At 37.6% G+C, this 19,082-nt stretch overlaps 1 protein-coding gene across 1 annotated transcript; it reads left to right on the top strand.

The window, feature by feature from the left end:
- The first annotated feature begins 5,886 nt into the window (after positions 1–5,886).
- On the top strand, positions 5,887–6,780 carry LOC129756587 (uncharacterized). Its single transcript, XM_055753497.1, has 4 exons — positions 5,887–5,995; positions 6,069–6,160; positions 6,225–6,384; positions 6,507–6,780. The coding sequence occupies exons 1-4, from the start codon at positions 5,896–5,898 to the stop codon at positions 6,665–6,667; spliced, it is 513 nt and encodes a 170-aa protein (XP_055609472.1). The 5' UTR covers positions 5,887–5,895; the 3' UTR covers positions 6,668–6,780.
- The last annotated feature ends 12,302 nt before the right edge of the window (positions 6,781–19,082 follow it).

A 19,082-nucleotide genomic window follows, 5' to 3' on the forward strand; every position in this document is an offset into this window, starting at 1 on the left:
TGCTCCTGCCACTTGGGCATTGACACCGCTCGTTGAATTTTACGCACTCCTCTAATAGCTCTTGCTTTGTAACACTCCATATCCTCCGCCAGAGTTATGTCGATGACAAAAGCTGCATCTGGTGATATGGTTCTGTATGCACAGGAAACTCGCATGGCTATCAGCCGATGTGTGCTCCATAATTTGGATCTGTTACGCTCTACCTCTATCGCGGAGCTCCAGGCCGCTCTTCCGTACTCTTTGGACCATGGCAGTTCGGCATACTTCAGGCCAATGAAGCTATGACTTTCGATGCACTTTCACAACAGTATCACGCGCACCAAAACTCAAGCGATTGTCGACCATTACTCCAAGGTGTTTCAGCGGCTGTTTGGAAGATGTCGTGTGTCCTCCATCAGTAATCTCCATGTTAGGGCAGTAGATCGTAACCCAGTTTCTTCCCTATTATCCTGCAGAGGGTATTAAGAACCCGCATCCTGTGAAGCGCTTTGGCAATCGCTTCTCAGCTGGCATTGTTGAACCCCAGTTCGCATCTTTTTATATGTGCGCTTCGCGTACTCTGTCACCATTCGGATGGCGTCCACTGTAATTCTCCCTTTCCGAAAACCGAACTGTCTGTCCGACTGTCCACTTTCGCCTTCTGTGTTGAGAATAAGTCTGTTAAATATTGTTCTCTCCAGTAGCTTACCAAGGGTGTCCAGCAGACAAATGGGTCTGTATGATGATGGATGCCCTTGAAGTTTTCCACGAATTGGGAAACGATCCCTCGTCGAGGCACTTTTGTAGCACCACTCTGAAAGTATCAGGAATGGTCTGTACTGCGACTTTCAGCTCTGCATTTGGGATTCCGTCCGGACCAGGGGCCTTATTCACCGCAAGTTTCTTAGCGATAGCTACAAGTTCCTCATTCGTTGCTGGCTCGATGTCATGGGCATCCGCGTCGTACGGGGTAAGTGACCACTGCATCGGGCCATGCTGCGGGAAAAGATGTGCAACGATCTCTCTCAGTTTTTCCGGACACTTTTCGGTCAGCGGCCTTGGGTCACCGAATCTCACCAGTGCAACTTTATGGGCTTGGCCCCATGGGTTATCATCTAGGCTCTGGCATAACGCTCTGTAGCAGTTCTCTTTGCTTGTTTTAATAGCTCGCTTAAGTGCCACCCTGGCTGCTCGGTAAATGGCACCTCTCATTTCTCTATCGGCTTCGTTTCTCGTCCGTTGAGCTCGTCGTCTGGCTTTTAGACAGCTTGTACGAAGCTCAGCTATTTCTGAGGTCCACCAGTAAGCTGGTCGTCGCCACCACTTCGGTACATTCCTTCTAGGCATGGTCATGTCGCACACCGCTACCATCATTTTCGTCAGCTGCTCAGCATTATGGACCTGCGATGCTTCCTGCATGTATGTATAAAGCTTCGGTGCACACTTCCTTATCCTTACTTTAGTCTTCCATCTCCGCTCATGAACTGGCAATTGCCTTACTGCCACCGGATTTCGGTCACCTACGCTATAGCGTATCGCCTGGTGATCGCTGTGTGTATAATCGTCACACACTCTCAAATTCATGTCAGTTTTTAATGATGGATTCGCAAAGGTGATATTAATCACTGACGTTCTGTCTGGTACTAACGTTGTTGATCTACTGTCATCTAGAACCGACTGCACCGCACTACTTGATTCATTTCAACTCAGCGCGCGACCTCCAGGATTGAGAAACTGAAATTTCTAGCTCCTTGTTCCTCTTCGCCAGAACAATTACTGGGTTAATACAGCTCTTATTGGTGTTGTTGAGACGTTTAACTGTTACTTCGAGCACTTTAACTTGGACGTTTGGAGGGATACTTTTCGAAGGAGAATTTTAAATGTTTCACGTGAGTGTAGTATAGCACTAAGTTTATTTCCTTGGGCTTGTGATATAGCTCGGTTGGCAAGTCAGTTGCTTCCTGAGTCGATTTCCGTGAGTTCGATCCCAAGAGTAAACATCAAACACAGTTGTACCGGATAAGTTGTAAAAAACCTCCACTGCTGACAATCCCGGATTGTTCTGGAACCCGGAGCCAGCGTCTTCCCTTGGTTCCAGTCAAGGTTCTCGTCGACAGTTCGGATTTCCGCGGTATGCTTCGCCGCCACGAGATTCTGGGTCTGTCTCTCCTTCTGGATTCCATTCAAGCGCCCCTCTACAAATCTCGTTTTCATCTCTTCACAGCGTGTGCCCAATCCATCTCCACCTACGTTCCCGATTCTCGATTTCTAGTGCCCTTTGATTAGAACGGCGAAACAAACAAAAATGATTCCTATGTGTTATTTCTAAATAAGTATCATTAGGATCAATACGTTATCTGTTGATTCGTACCCAAATTAATAAAAACAGTGAATTCTTTAAGAGGGGGGGTAGGGTCTAACACTTTCAAAAAATCGATTATTTTATTTTTTTATTTTCTTATTGTAAAACATTTCAAGAATGTTGTGTCAAATTTTCAAGTCAATTGAAGCAAAACTGTAGAAATTATAGGCCTTTATCTCCTCCTATCTAACACTGCAAGAAAGCAAGAGCAGAAACTTCAAACGCGTTTTTCTCGAAAGCACATTTTTAAAGTCCGTGGACATCGTCATTTGAAAACTACTTATCCGATTCTTTTCAATTTTGGAACATATTTTCTACATATAAAATACCAGACCCCAACGTTTTTCTTTTTTTGTTTTTTTACTTTGGGGAGGTTTTACAGATAAAAAATGGCGGATTTGTTCGTTAAAAATCGTAGTTTTTACTTCAAGCAGCCACAAAAACTTTATTAAACATTTTTTAAGTTAAATAAAAACGTTGGGGTCCAGAAAAACCTCTATTAAAAATATTTTGCTCTAATTTTTTGACTTCAGATGATTCTGTGCTGAGATACAGTGTCCACCGCTAATCCTGTTTTTTAAAAGGCATCCCCGAAAGGGCTCCGTCTCCGGCTCATTTTATAATATTTTTCTACGAAAAAATTACTAAATGTTCTTTTAACAATGCTTTATATAATGCAAAAAATTTGAATACATTTGTTTGAACGATAGCTCTAGAAAAAAAAACGTAAAAATGGTGTTTTTTTTACCCGTTAGACCCTACCCCCCCCCCCCCCCCCCCCTTAATGGATAATTCTGTTTCATGACTGGTTCTCAACAATTCTTTCACATCTTACTAAAAGTACTACGTATACATTCCGATAAATGTGCATACTCCTGTTCCCTGTAGCACAATAAGTAGTTGGTATAAAAAAACATGAATAATCGCTAGCACGCGTTCTCTCGCGCTTCGGCGGAATGTTTCATCGCGAATATAGGTACATGTTCAAATGTCCCGTGTAAAGTGATCGTCATATTTTTTCGCCGGCATAATCTCGAACTCAAACCCCTTCGGTGAAGGGGACAGAGTCCGTCAACTAGAGGTTGAAGTACCGGGGTGGGAAAATGTGTTTTCCCATCAACCTGTGCTAGGTGTGCTAGAAATGACATAAATAAGTGAACTCTTCGGTGGTTCTACAATTGGAAATACTATTTTTGAAATATTTTAAATCAAGTGGCACGGTTTCTGCTAGCCGTCGTTGTCGTCGGCACAGATTGGGGACTTTGCTATAGCCTTGAAGTGTCGTGGGATGACTCTTCCGGTTTGGGTTTTGACTTAAGGTTAGGATGAGTTCGCTGCAGCCAAAACAGACAATTAAAAATAATTGTGGTCTCCAATTGGCTGTTCTATTGAAGAGTCAATAAAAAAGGATAATTTCTGAACATTGAATTTATTTTTTTCTTATTTGTTCCTCAAGTAGTCAGGAACCTTATATGCAAACAAGATTTTACTTAGGCGTAGATGTACAAAAAACTAAGTATGTTGCGCTACAGCTATGATAAATTTAAATATCTTATTGGAAAACTATTTCTTCCTAAACTATTCACATCGCCTTTAATAATAAATTCTATAGTGGAAACGATTCCCTGGTATGACCACCTTTGATAATAACGAGTAAATGTGAGCTTCACGAGGCTTTCGAATGAGGGTTCTGAACACTATTTGTTCATAAAGGGAAGGGTTTCTCAAACCTTTGTAAGTTTAAAACCTACCACCCCACCGGCGTTACAGGGACTCCCTTTATTAGGCCTCAGGGCGGCTCGCTTACCAAAGGAAATCGCAGGAAGTTCGAACTCTGAGATCAGGAAAACCCCAATTATGCACTTTCAAATTTTATTTAACAATATGCCACTACCACTCTATTTCGGTAATCTGCACAACCTACAAAATCCCCAGATGGTTACGGTACCTTTTAGGGCCAAACCCTGGTTGTCGCTGTTGAAACTGGAGGATCTACGGCGATGGTGACGCTACTACCGACCAACTACTCTGTCGGTTCAATTCCGGCCGGAAATCGGGATTTTTCCTTTCGTGAATCTCCACGGCGAGGACGAATGAGCGGGTTGGAGAGCTGGTTGGTCGATCCGAAGGGTTCGTAGTGCGGAATCGACAACCACCTTCAACGTGTGACCGTCCGGAAGATAACTGCTATTCGTGACGACCGGAACTAAAGACCAAGGCCGATTCAGGACCAGGGTTAAGGGACCAGGTTGGCTTTTGTCCCGCCAAATGGTTGGTTTTTGGCCAAACCATTAGGACTTAGGGGTCCTGGTTTCTGGCTTTTATCACTCAGGTATGGGTTTTGTGTGCTGGATGTGTCGTGCACTTTGTACTTCACAATGACGTGGTACTATTCGAAGTCAGCCAGCACCAGAAAGCCGCCTTTGACCGGCCTTGAACCGCGAGTATAGGTCGTTGCTCTCCCATTATGGCGGACACGATCGTTCGCCTTCGTGAACTTTTCGGGCGTTGCTACCGATCGGGTGGTTACCAAGCAGCGCGGGTTACCGTGAATGGCCCTCTGGTTGTCAGGTGTTGAAGCTTCGTGGCTGCATACTGGTGGCTTGTGGCGCTGTCGTCGGCTTTGAAGACTACATTATTTGGGGAAAACCATCACCCATCATTTTCCCTCACTGCGATATTTGAAAACTACAATTACCCGCGACAAATCACTACAACCTCGATGGAAGTGTTATCTGACGCTTACACCTTTTAGGACTTCCAAGTTCATGCAAATCGATTCAGAAGTTTCTGAGTCTAAGGGAACAGGCTGGACTTATAAGACTTTTTAGCAACGTACGTACGTTTTATTCAGCCAAATGTGAACTATAGTAAACCACCTGATGTTCAAGTACGTACATATATTTTCTCGCGGTAAATCACAATAAATTTCGAAATTTATGGTTTTGTTTTCACATTCAAATTAATTTTATGGGTCTGTTTTCAAATTGAAATTAGTAGGTACTTCACATTTCAACCACAATTTTCCCAGACAGCCCTCTTGTGTTGTTTCACTTCGGACATTCCAAAAATCTACAGAACGAAGTTTGTACGTAACACCTCCTCAAATCGGTATGGTATCGCGCCAAAACAAATCTCATCCAATAGATCAAAGATTCGTCACCATTCCGTTTTTTGTGCGGGTGCCACTTGTTGGATTTTTGCCTCCGACAGCCGACTTTATAGAACAGTTCATACGGCGTGCATCCATTCATTCATGTGGGCCATTAGCCACCCGCCTGGGTACTTTTCGTCCGCCGCCGGTCGTTATTAGTACAAATCCCTTTTGTGAGTAGGATGGATGTGAACCATGTGCCAGCTCAGTCAGCTAGCCAGCAGCTCAGCCGGTTGATTAATGGCCCCTCACTACTTTTCTTGGGGAATGTGTTTTTTTTGTCGCTACCTCGCAAAAAATCCAACTGCACTGCATTAACCGGGATTTGACGAGCCGTATTACAATGTTTTGTTCCTGCTAGGTTGCAGTTTGAAAAATTCCAACCATCTAACCGGACGAAATGAACGAATTTGAAAGATTTCGTAAAATCGGCTATATATTTGCCTCTGTGTGCAGTGGACTGTCAATTTTGGAACTCGTAAAGGGACTTTCGGCACTAGGTAAGGGGATAATTTTATTTGAAGGAATAATTAAATTAATTAAGCCGATTCTCATTAATTTCGTTTATCACAGGAGGAGACAGCGATTTCATGCCATTCCTTGAACTATTAGTTGCAGCGTTATGTTTATTTTTTTGTACAGTCTTGGTCATCGGAATAAGATTTGTTAGTTTTTTTTTTGTAACAACTCATCCAAATTTTGACTCTTTTTTATTTTACCTTCAAAAAGCTGCTGGTACGATGTGTCAATGTTTGTCGGATATTTTTCATCGTGCTGAATATTCTTATGATCCTCTATACCGTGATCGATCATCTAGCAATGTTGATGTTTCAAAGACGACGGGAAAAAGGAATGGTTGCACTATTTGTAGCAACTTTGCTATTGATTGGTAAGCAAATAATATCTCAGCTTTACACCATCAAAATATTTAGTCAACCCCGATTCTGAAAAAAATCAAACAATATTCACAAACTTAATAAACACTCACGACTTGTTATAATTTTCTTTCAGTTGTTTTCATCGTCCAGCTCTGGATTTTAAGGGGAGTTCATAAATACGTTTCCAGCGAGATCAAGCTTAAACTGGACCAGAAGAAGGAAAAAGTTGTAGAAAGTAATAGCGATTCAGCGGAAGTACAAACTGAAAATAAGATATCTCCAGATGAAGTGTAGCTATTGAGATGAAGCATTTTACTCACAATTTTCTTATATTTGACCAGAGTTTGCCAGATCGTATAGCCAAACACTACAGTATTTATTAACTCAGCAATATCAAGTAACTCGTTCATTCCGCATAATTGAAGCTTTTAGTATTATACTATACTCATTCCAACCCCTAAGAAAAACAAGTACATGTTATGGAAAATGCCAAAACACTTAGAATAAATTGTATGAAAACATAACAGCCAGATAAATGAAGATTATTCAGCAACATTTATTCTTAGAAAGAACATCGTGGAGAAATCTTTTCGAGAATTACACAATATTATCAAAAAAAAATAATAACCACCAAACAATCTTCCCCATATTTTTATTAAAATCCAAAAAATGTAAAATGAAAAAAACCTTAAACTTGAGTTTTTATATTAACTACATACATGTGGTCCCTACACTAGCGATTAGCGTTTTAATGCTGACTGACTGACTGATTGACTGACTGACTGACTGACTGACTGACTGACTGACTGACTGACTGACTGACTGACTGACTGACTGACTGACTGACTGACTGACTGACTGACTGACTGACTGACTGACTGACTGACTGACTGACTGACTGACTGACTGACTGACTGACTGACTGACTGACTGACTGACTGACTGACTGACTGACTGACTGACTGACTGACTGACTGACTGACTGACTGACTGACTGACTGACTGACTGACTGACTGACTGACTGACTGACTGACTGACTGACTGACTGACTGACTGACTGACTGACTGACTGACTGACTGACTGACTGACTGACTGACTGACTGACTGACTGACTGACTGACTGACTGACTGACTGACTGACTGACTGACTGACTGACTGACTGACTGACTGACTGACTGACTGACTGACTGACTGACTGACTGACTGACTGACTGACTGACTGACTGACTGACTGACTGACTGACTGACTGACTGACTGACTGACTGACTGAATGCACGCTCGAGGCAAATGACCCAGTGTCAGTTTGAATATATAAACATACATATACAACAATACATACATTTATATACAACAATGAAAAATATATTGATATTTTCAAAACCATCTACATTATAGAATTGATGAAACATAAAAATCACTTTTTTACATTTTATCAACATAATGAAATGTGAACTTATCACATGGAAGGTTCATCTTATATTTAAAAATGGAGGCATTTTCTTTGTAACAACATCACGTATGAATGGTCGGTCGGAATGAAGTGAAATTTGGTATCCGAGGGTTTTTTGGGTCAAAGATGGTTTATATAATAGTTTCAAGAATATCACTTTTTATGAAAGGGGGGTCCCCATACAAAATGATCTCTTGACATCTTATATATAAAAATGGAGGCATTTTCTTTGTAACAACATCACGTATGAATGGTCGGTCGGAAAGAAGTGAAATTTGGTATCCGAGGGTTTTTTGGGTCAGAGATGGTTTGTATAATAGTTTCAAGAATCTCACCTTTTATTAAAGGGGGGTCCCCATACAAAGTTATCTCTTCTTCACATCTTCTTATATATAAAAATGAAGGAGTTTTCTTTGTAACAGCATCACGTATGAATGGTCGGTCCGAATGAAGTGAAATTTGGTATCCGAGGGTCGGAGATGGTTTGTATAAAAGTTTCAAGAATCTCACTTTTTATGAAAGGAGGGTCCCCATACAAAATTATCTGTTGACATCTTACATATATAAAAATGGAGGCATTTTCTTTGTAACAACATTACGTATGAATGGTTGGTCGGAATGAAGTGAAATTTGGTATCCGAGGGTTTTTTGGGTCAGAGATGGTTTGTATAATAGTTTCAAGAATCTCACTTTTTATGGAAGGTGGTCCCAATACAAATTCAACTTTATTTGTTACGATTTCCATAAGAATCTATTCGTGGGCACGGTGCAGTTAAGGACGTGTAGATGAAATTAAACATTTATTACGATTTATACTTTAGAAGGTAAAACGAAGTTTACCGGGTCAGCTAGTTTCTTATAAATGATAATGTGCATGATAAATTTGAGATATTGTCAACCAATTAAAATAAGTTCAATAAAAAAGAGCCAACAAAATAAATACAGTACAGCGTAATATTTATTCCTACATTGTCCTACGATTTATAAAGAAGATTAACTTTAACGAACGTGAGCCAATTTAAATTGACCTCTTTCTAAATAAAAATTCTGATCCATGCCTTGTCCCTTCCAACTTCCAAGCTCGTTCAACTGTCGCTTTATTTCGAAACAACACGCACGCTTTAAACCACAGAGAGCTATAATTATGCAGCATTCAGGCACGAAAGTTTTAACAGCTTTCGATAGTGAGGTCCTCAAAACAATATGTAGGATTTCTTTTTGTTTTATTCTTCATCTTAACAACAGAGAAAAAAAATTAACCAGCACCAGATGGCTATGCTGCCAATTAAACCTCCAAATGGTTCCTTAATCCAACAGAAAGACTAATTGACCAGAGGCGAACCATCCCGATTCACTGATTCAATTCCCGAAATCAAAACACCCACCCTATAGAGCCCACTACCACCTCACACATGCGCTCTCATGTCCTTATCGGTTGCCCCAAAAATTGTTGTTTTCCTCCCTTTTTCCTTCTCCTAATCCCTAAAAAATCCTCTCGGATGCAAGCAATTTCATACAGGCAGGTTTTCCGACCAGCCCGAGAGACCCAAAAATCTCTCCCCCGGATCAAACAGGGAGACGAGAAGCGACCGGCCACTATTCACGGTGGTTGATGGAAATGGTTTGTTTGCCAGATTTTCCGCCATGTAGGCCTCCCTACTATTGTACGAGTTGGATCGAAACATCAAATCTCTTTCTCTTGTGTGGCGCCCGTTAAATGGGCGGCAGAATTGTGAATGCTTCCAAAAAGATGCTTCATCTGTTAATTTTAGATTTAGATTCAGCTTTTTGTTTTAAGTAACTAGCTAGCATACACACAACATTCTCGAGACTCTACTTAGCAACAATTTGCTTGATTTAAGTAAAAACTAATTTTATTGGCCGCCTTTACCGCCGAAGAGGAAATAATAAGTGTGGTTACGGAACGATGCGATGAAATGGTGGCCAAACGTATACTAGATGCATTCAAATTAATCTAGACACGAACTAATATTGCTGGTTTTCATGTGTTAAATGTTCTATTTAGTATTCAGGTTGCCGCTCACAGCGAATACCTGCGCACTCCAAAGCTGGGAGTCACCGGAGAGATTATAGAGTCTTGGAAAAAGGAACTTTGTCAGGTTCATGTTGGTCGACGATGAAAACATCCGGAAATCAGCGGTCAACTTACCCACATCCGGAACAACCCGGTCCAGGCGCTAGAAGGAAGATATTATTGTCAAAGTTCGAAAAAGTGTTGGGAAATGAAGTGAAAATCCAGAATAAGTTTTAAAGAATAAATAAAAGTAAATGAATAAGTGATCTCACTTGACATCTGATAACCTCCCTGCGTTTCTAAAGGAAAATTCAAAAATTTTGTTAATAAAAATCCTTAAGCATGGATCATCTTAAATCTGGACGCATTGTTTATTATACCATGGCGCTCCTAGTTGTCGAATCTGGAATGTTTTTACAATACTTTGTTTTAGAATGTTTCCTCTATCCGTGCTAAAAATTTCATTACTCTTCGTTTTGTTCCAAAAAAAAACTAAACGTGATGGAAGCCGCGTGACGAAAATAAATTTTGGAAACCGACGTCAAAAACCCGACGTGGTCTGGTTCAAAAATTGCGAAATTGTTAAAAACGGTCAAATCGACCGTGTGCAGCGTTCTCAAACGTTTCCGTGAGATGCATACTAACGATCGGCAGATTCATACCAAGTGTCATAGTGAAACTAAGAATAGGAAACTGCATTTAAAAAAAAAACATTATTTTATTCCAACCTAACAAACAACAACGGCTAAGATGTTCGGCAGTAAGCAGCTGTGCGTGTATGTAAACCAGCAATAGAAAACAGTTTTTCGTTTCTGATTCCCATCTCATTCGCATTCCCATCCCATTCCCATCCCATTCCCATCCCATTCCCATCCCATTCCCATCCCATTCCCATCCCATTCCCATCCCATTCCCATCCGATTCCCATCCCATTCTTCCTCCCATTCCGCAGTTCGCAAAAGACCATGATAACAAACCTTCGTTGGCTAACTGACTCAGTTGGTACACTGGTTAAGGTACACTGGCAAATCGAAATAAGAATGTTGCGTTGGGTTCGATTCTTACTTTATTTTTTTTATTTTTTTGATACATTATCCAGTATCATCCTTCACGAAGAAAAAAGTATGGCATTTCCAACAATAATCCACTTATATTCAATCAAATATCTGATTAATTCTCGACCAACTATAATTATCAAAACTTCAACAATACAAATAATGGACAATCTGATTGATTTCGTACATTCAACAATATATGTAATACATTCAACTTGGGTATGATTAATTTTGTACATTCAACTTTAATAATATAATTGATTCAACTAAAATGTACAATTGATGTCATACATTCAAGAATAATTATAGTAGATTCAACTGAAATAATATGATTGATTTGATTATAAACATGAAAGATTCAACTGTAGTAATGTAATTGATTTAAATATAAATATGATAGATTCAACTTCAATAATATGAACGATTCAATTATAAATATGATGAATGTTGGTTAATCGCCGCGATGTATTGTTGTTGAATTTTATCGACGTTTTTCGGCGAGTTTTACGAATTAAAAACGTTTTTATACCATTTGTCCAGACGTTTCGAGCTACTCTGGTATTCGCTCCTCTTCAGTGGACACTAAAATTTATTTTAAATTACAAATAATTACTAAAATTACAATTTTTGTTTTCAAACTTACGAATTACTGGCTTTCGTCTATACTAATTTGTTCTGGCTCAGTTTGTTTTGTTTTGCGTTTACATTTGTGTGTCAGTGTCTGTGTTAATTTGGAAATGACGGAGTCGTATGCTGTTTTAAAATTACATGAATCTCGTTGTCTGTTTACAACATTGTTGTCCCCTCTTAGTTTTATGTAAAAGGTTTCTGTAATTATTCTTGCGTTGTATCCTGCTACTCTTTCTAAAATTTTGGTGTTTTCAAAATCGAAATTATGACCAATTTCTAAGCTATGTTGTGCTAAACCAGTGCTCATTTGTTTCGTTGATACATTTGTTTGCTGTTGTTTGATTCGTTTTTTTTAAACTGGCTCGTTTCACCAACGTATGATTTTTACACTTTCCACATTTTATTTCGTAAACCACATTAATGTTTTTATTTTTTGGAATTTTATCTTTGGTTTTTGTGAAAATTACGTTTTTTATTTTGTCTAATGGCTGGAAAGCAACATTAATATCAAATTGCCTTAGATATCTGGCCAGTTTTTCTCCTAAACCTGCACAGTAGGGGATGGTTGCAAAATTATTCATAATCTTATTCGTAACACTTAAACCACCTTAAACTATTATAAATTTGATGTGTTTTTTTTTTATAATGTTAGAAACTAAATTCCGTGGATAGTTGTTAAGTTTTAGAATTTTGTTTACCGTGCTCAATGTTTTTTCCCTGAAAACAGTATGTGTTAGTCTTATTGCTCTGTCTACTAGTGCTACAACTGTGTTCTTTTTGTGTAAAAAAGAATCAATAAATTAAAATCCAGATATCGTCCTTCTTCAACCTTCGGGAACCATTTCGTCGTAATAACATCTTCCTCTCGGCGCAGAATTGTGTCTAGGAACTTAATTTTACCGTCAGTCTCGTGCTCGATGGTGAATTGAAGCCTTTGATGATAACTGTTGAAAGTGTTTAAAATTTCCATTTGTTGCTCGTTTTCGGCAGCAACCAAGCAATCGTCGACGTATCGCTTGAAAAACACCGGCGTGATTCCTTTTCCTCGCAGCTCAGCAAGCGCAGACTGCTCGATCCGTTCGAGAGCTATTGAAGCCACCACAGGGCTCAGTGGTGAACCCATTGGGACTCCAAACTTCTGGGCGTAAAATTTTCCGTTGTGTTGAAAAAATGTAGATTTTAGCACCAGGTCCAATAGTTGTAAAAAACTACATTTTTCAATATTCGTATGTAAAATCGACAGGGACGTTCGTAAAAAGCAAAACGACATCCAAGGAGAATAAAACAGTCTCCGGTGGAAGAAAAGCCTTCTCATTTCATCAACAAAATCAAAGCTGTTGTTGATGTGATGGTCGGTCTTACCGGCGATTTTTTTTAATATTCCTGCTAAATATTTGGCTATTTTGTAAGTAGCAGTGTCAATTGTTGAAACTATCAAGCGAAGTGGTCTACCTTCTTTGTGAGTAAAAAAAGGCGAGGGGGATTACAATGAAAAAATTTGAATCGATACATTGTACGTTTATCAATGAAATCCTGCTTTTGCCATTCACCGATAACGGCATTTATTTTCTGCAAAGTGGAACTGGTGGGATCTTTTTCAATGCTAACGTACGTACATATCTTGATCACTAAGAAGTTCTCGCATTTTTTCCTCATACTCATTCCGTTGCATTACTACGATAGCCTTTCCTTTGTCCGCTTTAGTTACAAGAAGATCTGATCGAGTTTTTTATTTATTTTCATAATTTCGATTTTGAAAACACCAAAATTTTAGAAAGAGTAGCAGGATACAACGCAAGAATAACTACAGAAACCTTTTACATTAAACTAAGAGGGGACAACAATGTTGTAAACAGCATACGACCCCGTCATTTCCAAATTAACACAGACACTGACACACAAATGTAAACGCCAAACAAAACAAACTGAGCCAGAACAAATTAGTATAGACGAAAGCCAGTAATTCGTAAGTTTGAAAACAAAAATTGTAATTTTAGTAATTATTTGTAATTTAAAATAAATTTTAGTGTCCACTGAGGAGGAGCGAATACCAGAGTAGCTCGAAACGTCTGGACAAATGGTATAAAAACGTTTTTAATTTGTAAAACTCGCCGAAAAACGTCGATAAAATTCAACAACAATTATAAATATGATAGATTCAACTTTATTTTTATGATTGACTCAATGAGGTCAACTATAAATATTGTAAATTTAAATTCTGTTTATATTGGAAGTTATCATAGCTTAAGATGTTGTTTTCGGAATAATTTTATGGCTACGGTTTATTTTCTTCTAGTTTATTATTTCAGCATTTTACATCTAGTTTGTTTTGGCCGCTACGATGCTTAAAAAGTTGACCGAAAATACCGATATCCTCGTCCTGGTTCCTCCGCTGTTGTTCTTGTGGGGGGGGGGGGGGGGGGAATTCCCTCAATATCATGATATCAATCTGTCATACGCTGACTTACCATAATGATAGTTTCCTGTGGGCTCCTGCCAGGATCACGTAAAGGCAGGGATTGAAAATGAAGCTCATTTGAGCGAGCTTCATAGCTCTTTATTTCCATAGCTCCGCTTACAAAGCAATCGACGAAGCTCCTATCGTTTTTGTCTCCGGAGCTTCGTATTGCTAAGCTCTTATTTGGAAGAAACCTTAGCTCTTTTTTTCCCTCGTGAGCCCGTTAGCTCATGCCTCCAGAGGAGCTTGAGCTTGTTGGCTCAACCGATTCAAAATCGTTGAGCTTGTTTTCACTGCTGCTGTTCGAGCCAACGCCTGCTTTTTTGTGCACAAGTGAAGTAACTAAAAAAGGGCTTGTCGCATGGATTTTTAAAATAAATGTTGGACGGTTTAAGTAACTAAAGAAAGTTACCAGCACTAGTAACTATGAAATAGTAAAATTTACAATTTTTCGGGAAAAACGCGAAATGAAAGGGCTTGTTGCGAGGATTATTAAAATCAATGTTAGAGAGTTCTAGTAACTAGTAAAAGTTACCAGCACTAGTAACTATGAAATAGTAAAATTTACAATTTTTCGGGAAAAACGCCAAATGAAAGGGCTTGTTGCGAGAATTATTAAAATCAATGTTAGAGAGTTCCAGTTACTAGTTAAAGTTACCAGCACTAGTAACTATGAAATAGTAAAATTTACAATTTTTCGGGAAAAACGCCAAATGGAAGGGCTTTTTGCGAGGATAATTAAAATCAATGCTAGAGAGTTCTAGTAACTAGTAAAAGTTACCAGCACTAGTAACTATGAAATAGTAAAATTTACAATTTTTTGGGAAAAACGCCAAATGAAAGGGCTTTTTGCGAGGATAATTAAAATCAATGTTAGAGAGTTCTAATTACTAGTTAAAGTTACCAGCACTAGTAACTATGAAATAGTAAAATTTACAATTTTTCGGGAAAAACGCCAAATGAAAGGGCTTGTTGCGAGGATTATAAAAATCAATGTTAGAGAGTTCTAGTAACTAGTAAAAGTTACCAGCATTAGTAACTATAAAATAGTAAAATTTACAATTTTTCGGGAAAAACGCCAAATGAAAGGGCTTTTTGCGAGGATAATTAAAATCAATGTTAGAGAGTTCTAGTTACTAGTAAAAGCTACCAGCACTAGTAACTATGAAATAGTAAAATTTACAATTTTTCGGAAAAAACGCCAAATGAAAGGGCTTTTTGCGAGGATAATTAAAATCAATGTTAGAGAGTTCTAGTTACAAGTTAAAGTTACCAGCACTAGTAACTATGAAATAGTAAAATTTACAAATTTTTGGGAAAAACGCCAAATGAAAGGGCTTGTTGTGAGGATAATTAAAATCAATATCAGAGAGTTTTAGTAACTAGTTAAAGTTAACAGCATAAGTAACTATGGAATAGTAATACAGACCCCGTTCGTTTTTGGCAACATTCGATTTTGGCAACATTCGATTTTGGCAACATCCGATTTTGGCACATGTGCCAAAATCGAACGGTTTTTAGAAGCGACATTACCTTTTAGTTTTCTCTATAACAGGACCCATATAATTTAGACAAACATAAAAAAAAACGTTTTTACATTCAGAAATGGTGATAGAATACAACAACAAAAACAAAAGTTTTTTAAAAAACATGTAAAGTACTCAAAAATTACAAAAACCTGAAAATTTTTAAAAATTCAAAAACAAATACAAACAAAAGACTAAAAATGACAAAATCATCTTAAAAATGATAAAGAATGACGAAAACAGCAAAAATGTTAAAAAAAACAAAGATTATAAACAAAAAAAAAAGTAGTGTAAAATGCATCAAAAACCTGAGAAAAAAACTTTTAAAAAATCTAAAAACGGTCGGAAATTGACTTAAAATAACGTTAATGATAATCAAAATAGTTATTTTAAAAAAATAAGAGAAAAAGGTTTCAGAAAAAAAACCGTTCGATTTTGGCAACACAAAATGTTCGGGCATGTTGCCAAAAACGAACGGGGTCTGTACTTAAAATTTTTTAACACATTAACATTGATTTGTATAATCTTCGCAAAATGCCCTTTCATTTCGCGTTTTTCCCGAAAAATTGTAAATTTTACTATTTCATACTTACTAGTGCTGGTAACTTTAACTAGTTACTAGAACTCTCTAACATTGATTTTAATAATCCTCGCAACAAGCCCTTTCATTTGGCGTTTTTCCCGAAAATTTTGAAATTTAACTATTTCATTGTTAGTAGTGCTGGTAACTTTTACTAGTTACTAGAACTCTCTAACATTGATTTTTATAATCCTCGCAACAAGCCCTTTCATTTGGCGTTTTTCCCGAAAAATTGTAAATTTTACTATTTCATAGTTACTAGTGCTGGTAACTTTAATTTGTAACTAGAACTCTCTAACATTGATTTTAATAATCCTCGCAAAAAGCCCTTTCATTTGGCGTTTTTCCCGAAAATTTTGAAATTTTACTATTTCATAGTTACTAGTGCTGGTAACTTTTACTAGTTACTAGAACTCTCTAACATTGATTTTTATAATCCTCGCAACAAGCCCTTTCATTTGGCGTTTTTACCGAAAAATTGTAAATTTTACTATTTCATAGTTACTAGTGCTGGTAACTTTAACTAGTTACTAGAACTCTCTAACATTGATTTTTATAATCCTCGCATCAAGCCCTTTCATTTGGAGTTTTTTCCGAAAATTTTTAATTTTTACTATTTCATAGTTACTAGTGCTGGTAACTTTTACTAGTAACTAAAACTCTCTAATATTGATTTTTATAATCCTCGCAAAAAGCCCTTTCATTTGGCGTTTTTCCCGAAAAATTGTAAATTTTACTATTTCATAGTTACTAGTGCTGGTAACTTTAACTTGTAACTAGAACTCTCTAACATTGATTTTAATAATCCGCGCAAAAAGCCCTTTCATTTGGCGTTTTTCCCGAAAATTTTGAAATTTCACTATTTCATAGTTACTAGTGCTGGTAACTTTTACTAGTTTCTAGAACTCTCTAACTTTGATTTTAATAATCCTCGCAAAAAGCCCTTTCATTTGGCGTTTTTCCCGAAAAATTGTAAATTTTACTATTTCATAGTTACTAGTGCTGGTAACTTTTACTAGTAACTAGAAATCTCTAATATTGATTTTTATAATCCTCGCAAAAAGCCCTTTCATTTGGCGTTTTTCCCGAAAAATTGTAAATTTTACTATTTCATAGTTACACTAGTACTGGTAACTTTAACTAGTTACTAGAACTCTCTAACATTGATTTTAATAATCCTCGCAAAAAGCCCTTTCATTTGGCGTTTTTCCCGAAAAATTGTAAATTTTACTATTTCATAGTTACTAGTGCTGGTAACTTTTACCAGTTACAAGAAATCTTTTACATTCATGTTAATAATCCCAACAACCACTTTCACAGTTTCTGGTGCACAAAAAAAACGCCGTTGGCTCACACTGCACCACAATGGCAAAGTCAATACACATCACTAAGCTCAAGTGTTACAATTTTGCTGAGCCAGCAAGCTCAAGAAATTTCGGCTCCTTGAGCTAACAAACTCAAAGCAAAATGCAAAACCTTGTCTCCTAGAGTCCGAAGAGGTATGAGCTTAATTTGAGCATTTATTGTTGGGCTAGAATTGGCTCCAGCTTTCTTCGCTCTCGAGCTTCAAGAGCATTGATGCTCAGCCGCTTGAGCAAGAGCATTTCAATCCCTGCGTAAAGGCATACATTTTCCAATTCCAGGAACTGGCAGCCTACTACACGACCACTGCCAGGAACTGATAGAGAAAAATGTTTTCCCATTGCCAGAGAGCGCTTACGATTTGCCTGTAGTGAACAGGCTCAAATACTCATATTGTATTGGAGTTTTAATAGAGCATTCAGAACTATTTCCAAACAACTTAAACAGTATATCTGGTAAAAGCTTTATTAGCGTTTTCTGAATTACTGAAAACAAATGGTCGAAACAAGAACATAATCATTTTTTATGACTATCATAAAACTGTCATAAAACAAAAAAAATGCCATAATAAAACTTTTTAATACTAGTTGGACTAATCTGCTTATATTGAGTAGTCTTTTCCCGAAGCCTTTTTTATTTTTTCTTCGACTTTGAATAACGTGAAAATTTATTTTTGTAGCTAAATATTGTCCGGAAAACATATTTGAGTTATCTTACGAGGTTTTCAAAACTATAAGTTTTGTCGATTGAGAAACAAGAGAGATGTTGCGATTTTTATTTTTTTTTATTTATTTATTTCACCAAACATCGTAGGCTACATATATATTCTTAAAACTAGAAGTACAATCTTAATATTACTTCAAATACTACAATATTAGGTTCTTAAGTGCCTGTCGCCGTAAAAAGCACTTTTTAGCTGCTGTTTAGACATAGTAAAATCTATGTTCTGGTAGTTTTTATTATAATTCTGCATAAGACAATTGATTGGACTATTTTTACCATAATCAGTTCGAGCAGAGGTTAAAATAAACAGATTTCTGGTTCTCAACTGGCGACTCGGACAATAAAAGTTTAACTTATTTAGTAGATAAGTAGATTGAACACGCTGATTAATTATGTCGTTTACAAAGGAGATTGCAGCAAATTCTCTTCTAACACTTAATGGTTCAATATTTATTAGTAAACAGCGTGATTCGTAGGATTATTTTTGATGTTTAAATGTTAAAACTGATTTAAAATGTAAAAACTTTTGAAGTGTCGGAATGCCGGAAGTGTCGAATTGTTTTCAAGTGTGATCAAGTGGTCGAGATCGAAACCTTCGGCATAATGAAAATCGACCATCGTTTTCCTTATGTGCTGTACAGCACTGAAACCGGCCCAGAGACAATGGGAAAGTGGTATTTGGTGAGTCCGTTCCATGATAATTATTTAAAGTAAATCAGATTATAACTAATTTTGGATAAATTCAAGTATCTTCGATTTTCGAGAGTCGGTGCGGAAAACCAATTGCAAATTTCAGAGTGTCCTGGTGCATGTTTTGGTTTTTCAAGTCGTGGTCCGTTGGACTGATTCGTTTAGAGCACAGGAAATTGAGGTCTGTCACACAAAA

The sequence above is a fragment of the Uranotaenia lowii genome, chromosome 3, assembly GCF_029784155.1.
Source record: "Uranotaenia lowii strain MFRU-FL chromosome 3, ASM2978415v1, whole genome shotgun sequence".
Taxonomy (NCBI): domain Eukaryota; kingdom Metazoa; phylum Arthropoda; class Insecta; order Diptera; family Culicidae; genus Uranotaenia; species Uranotaenia lowii.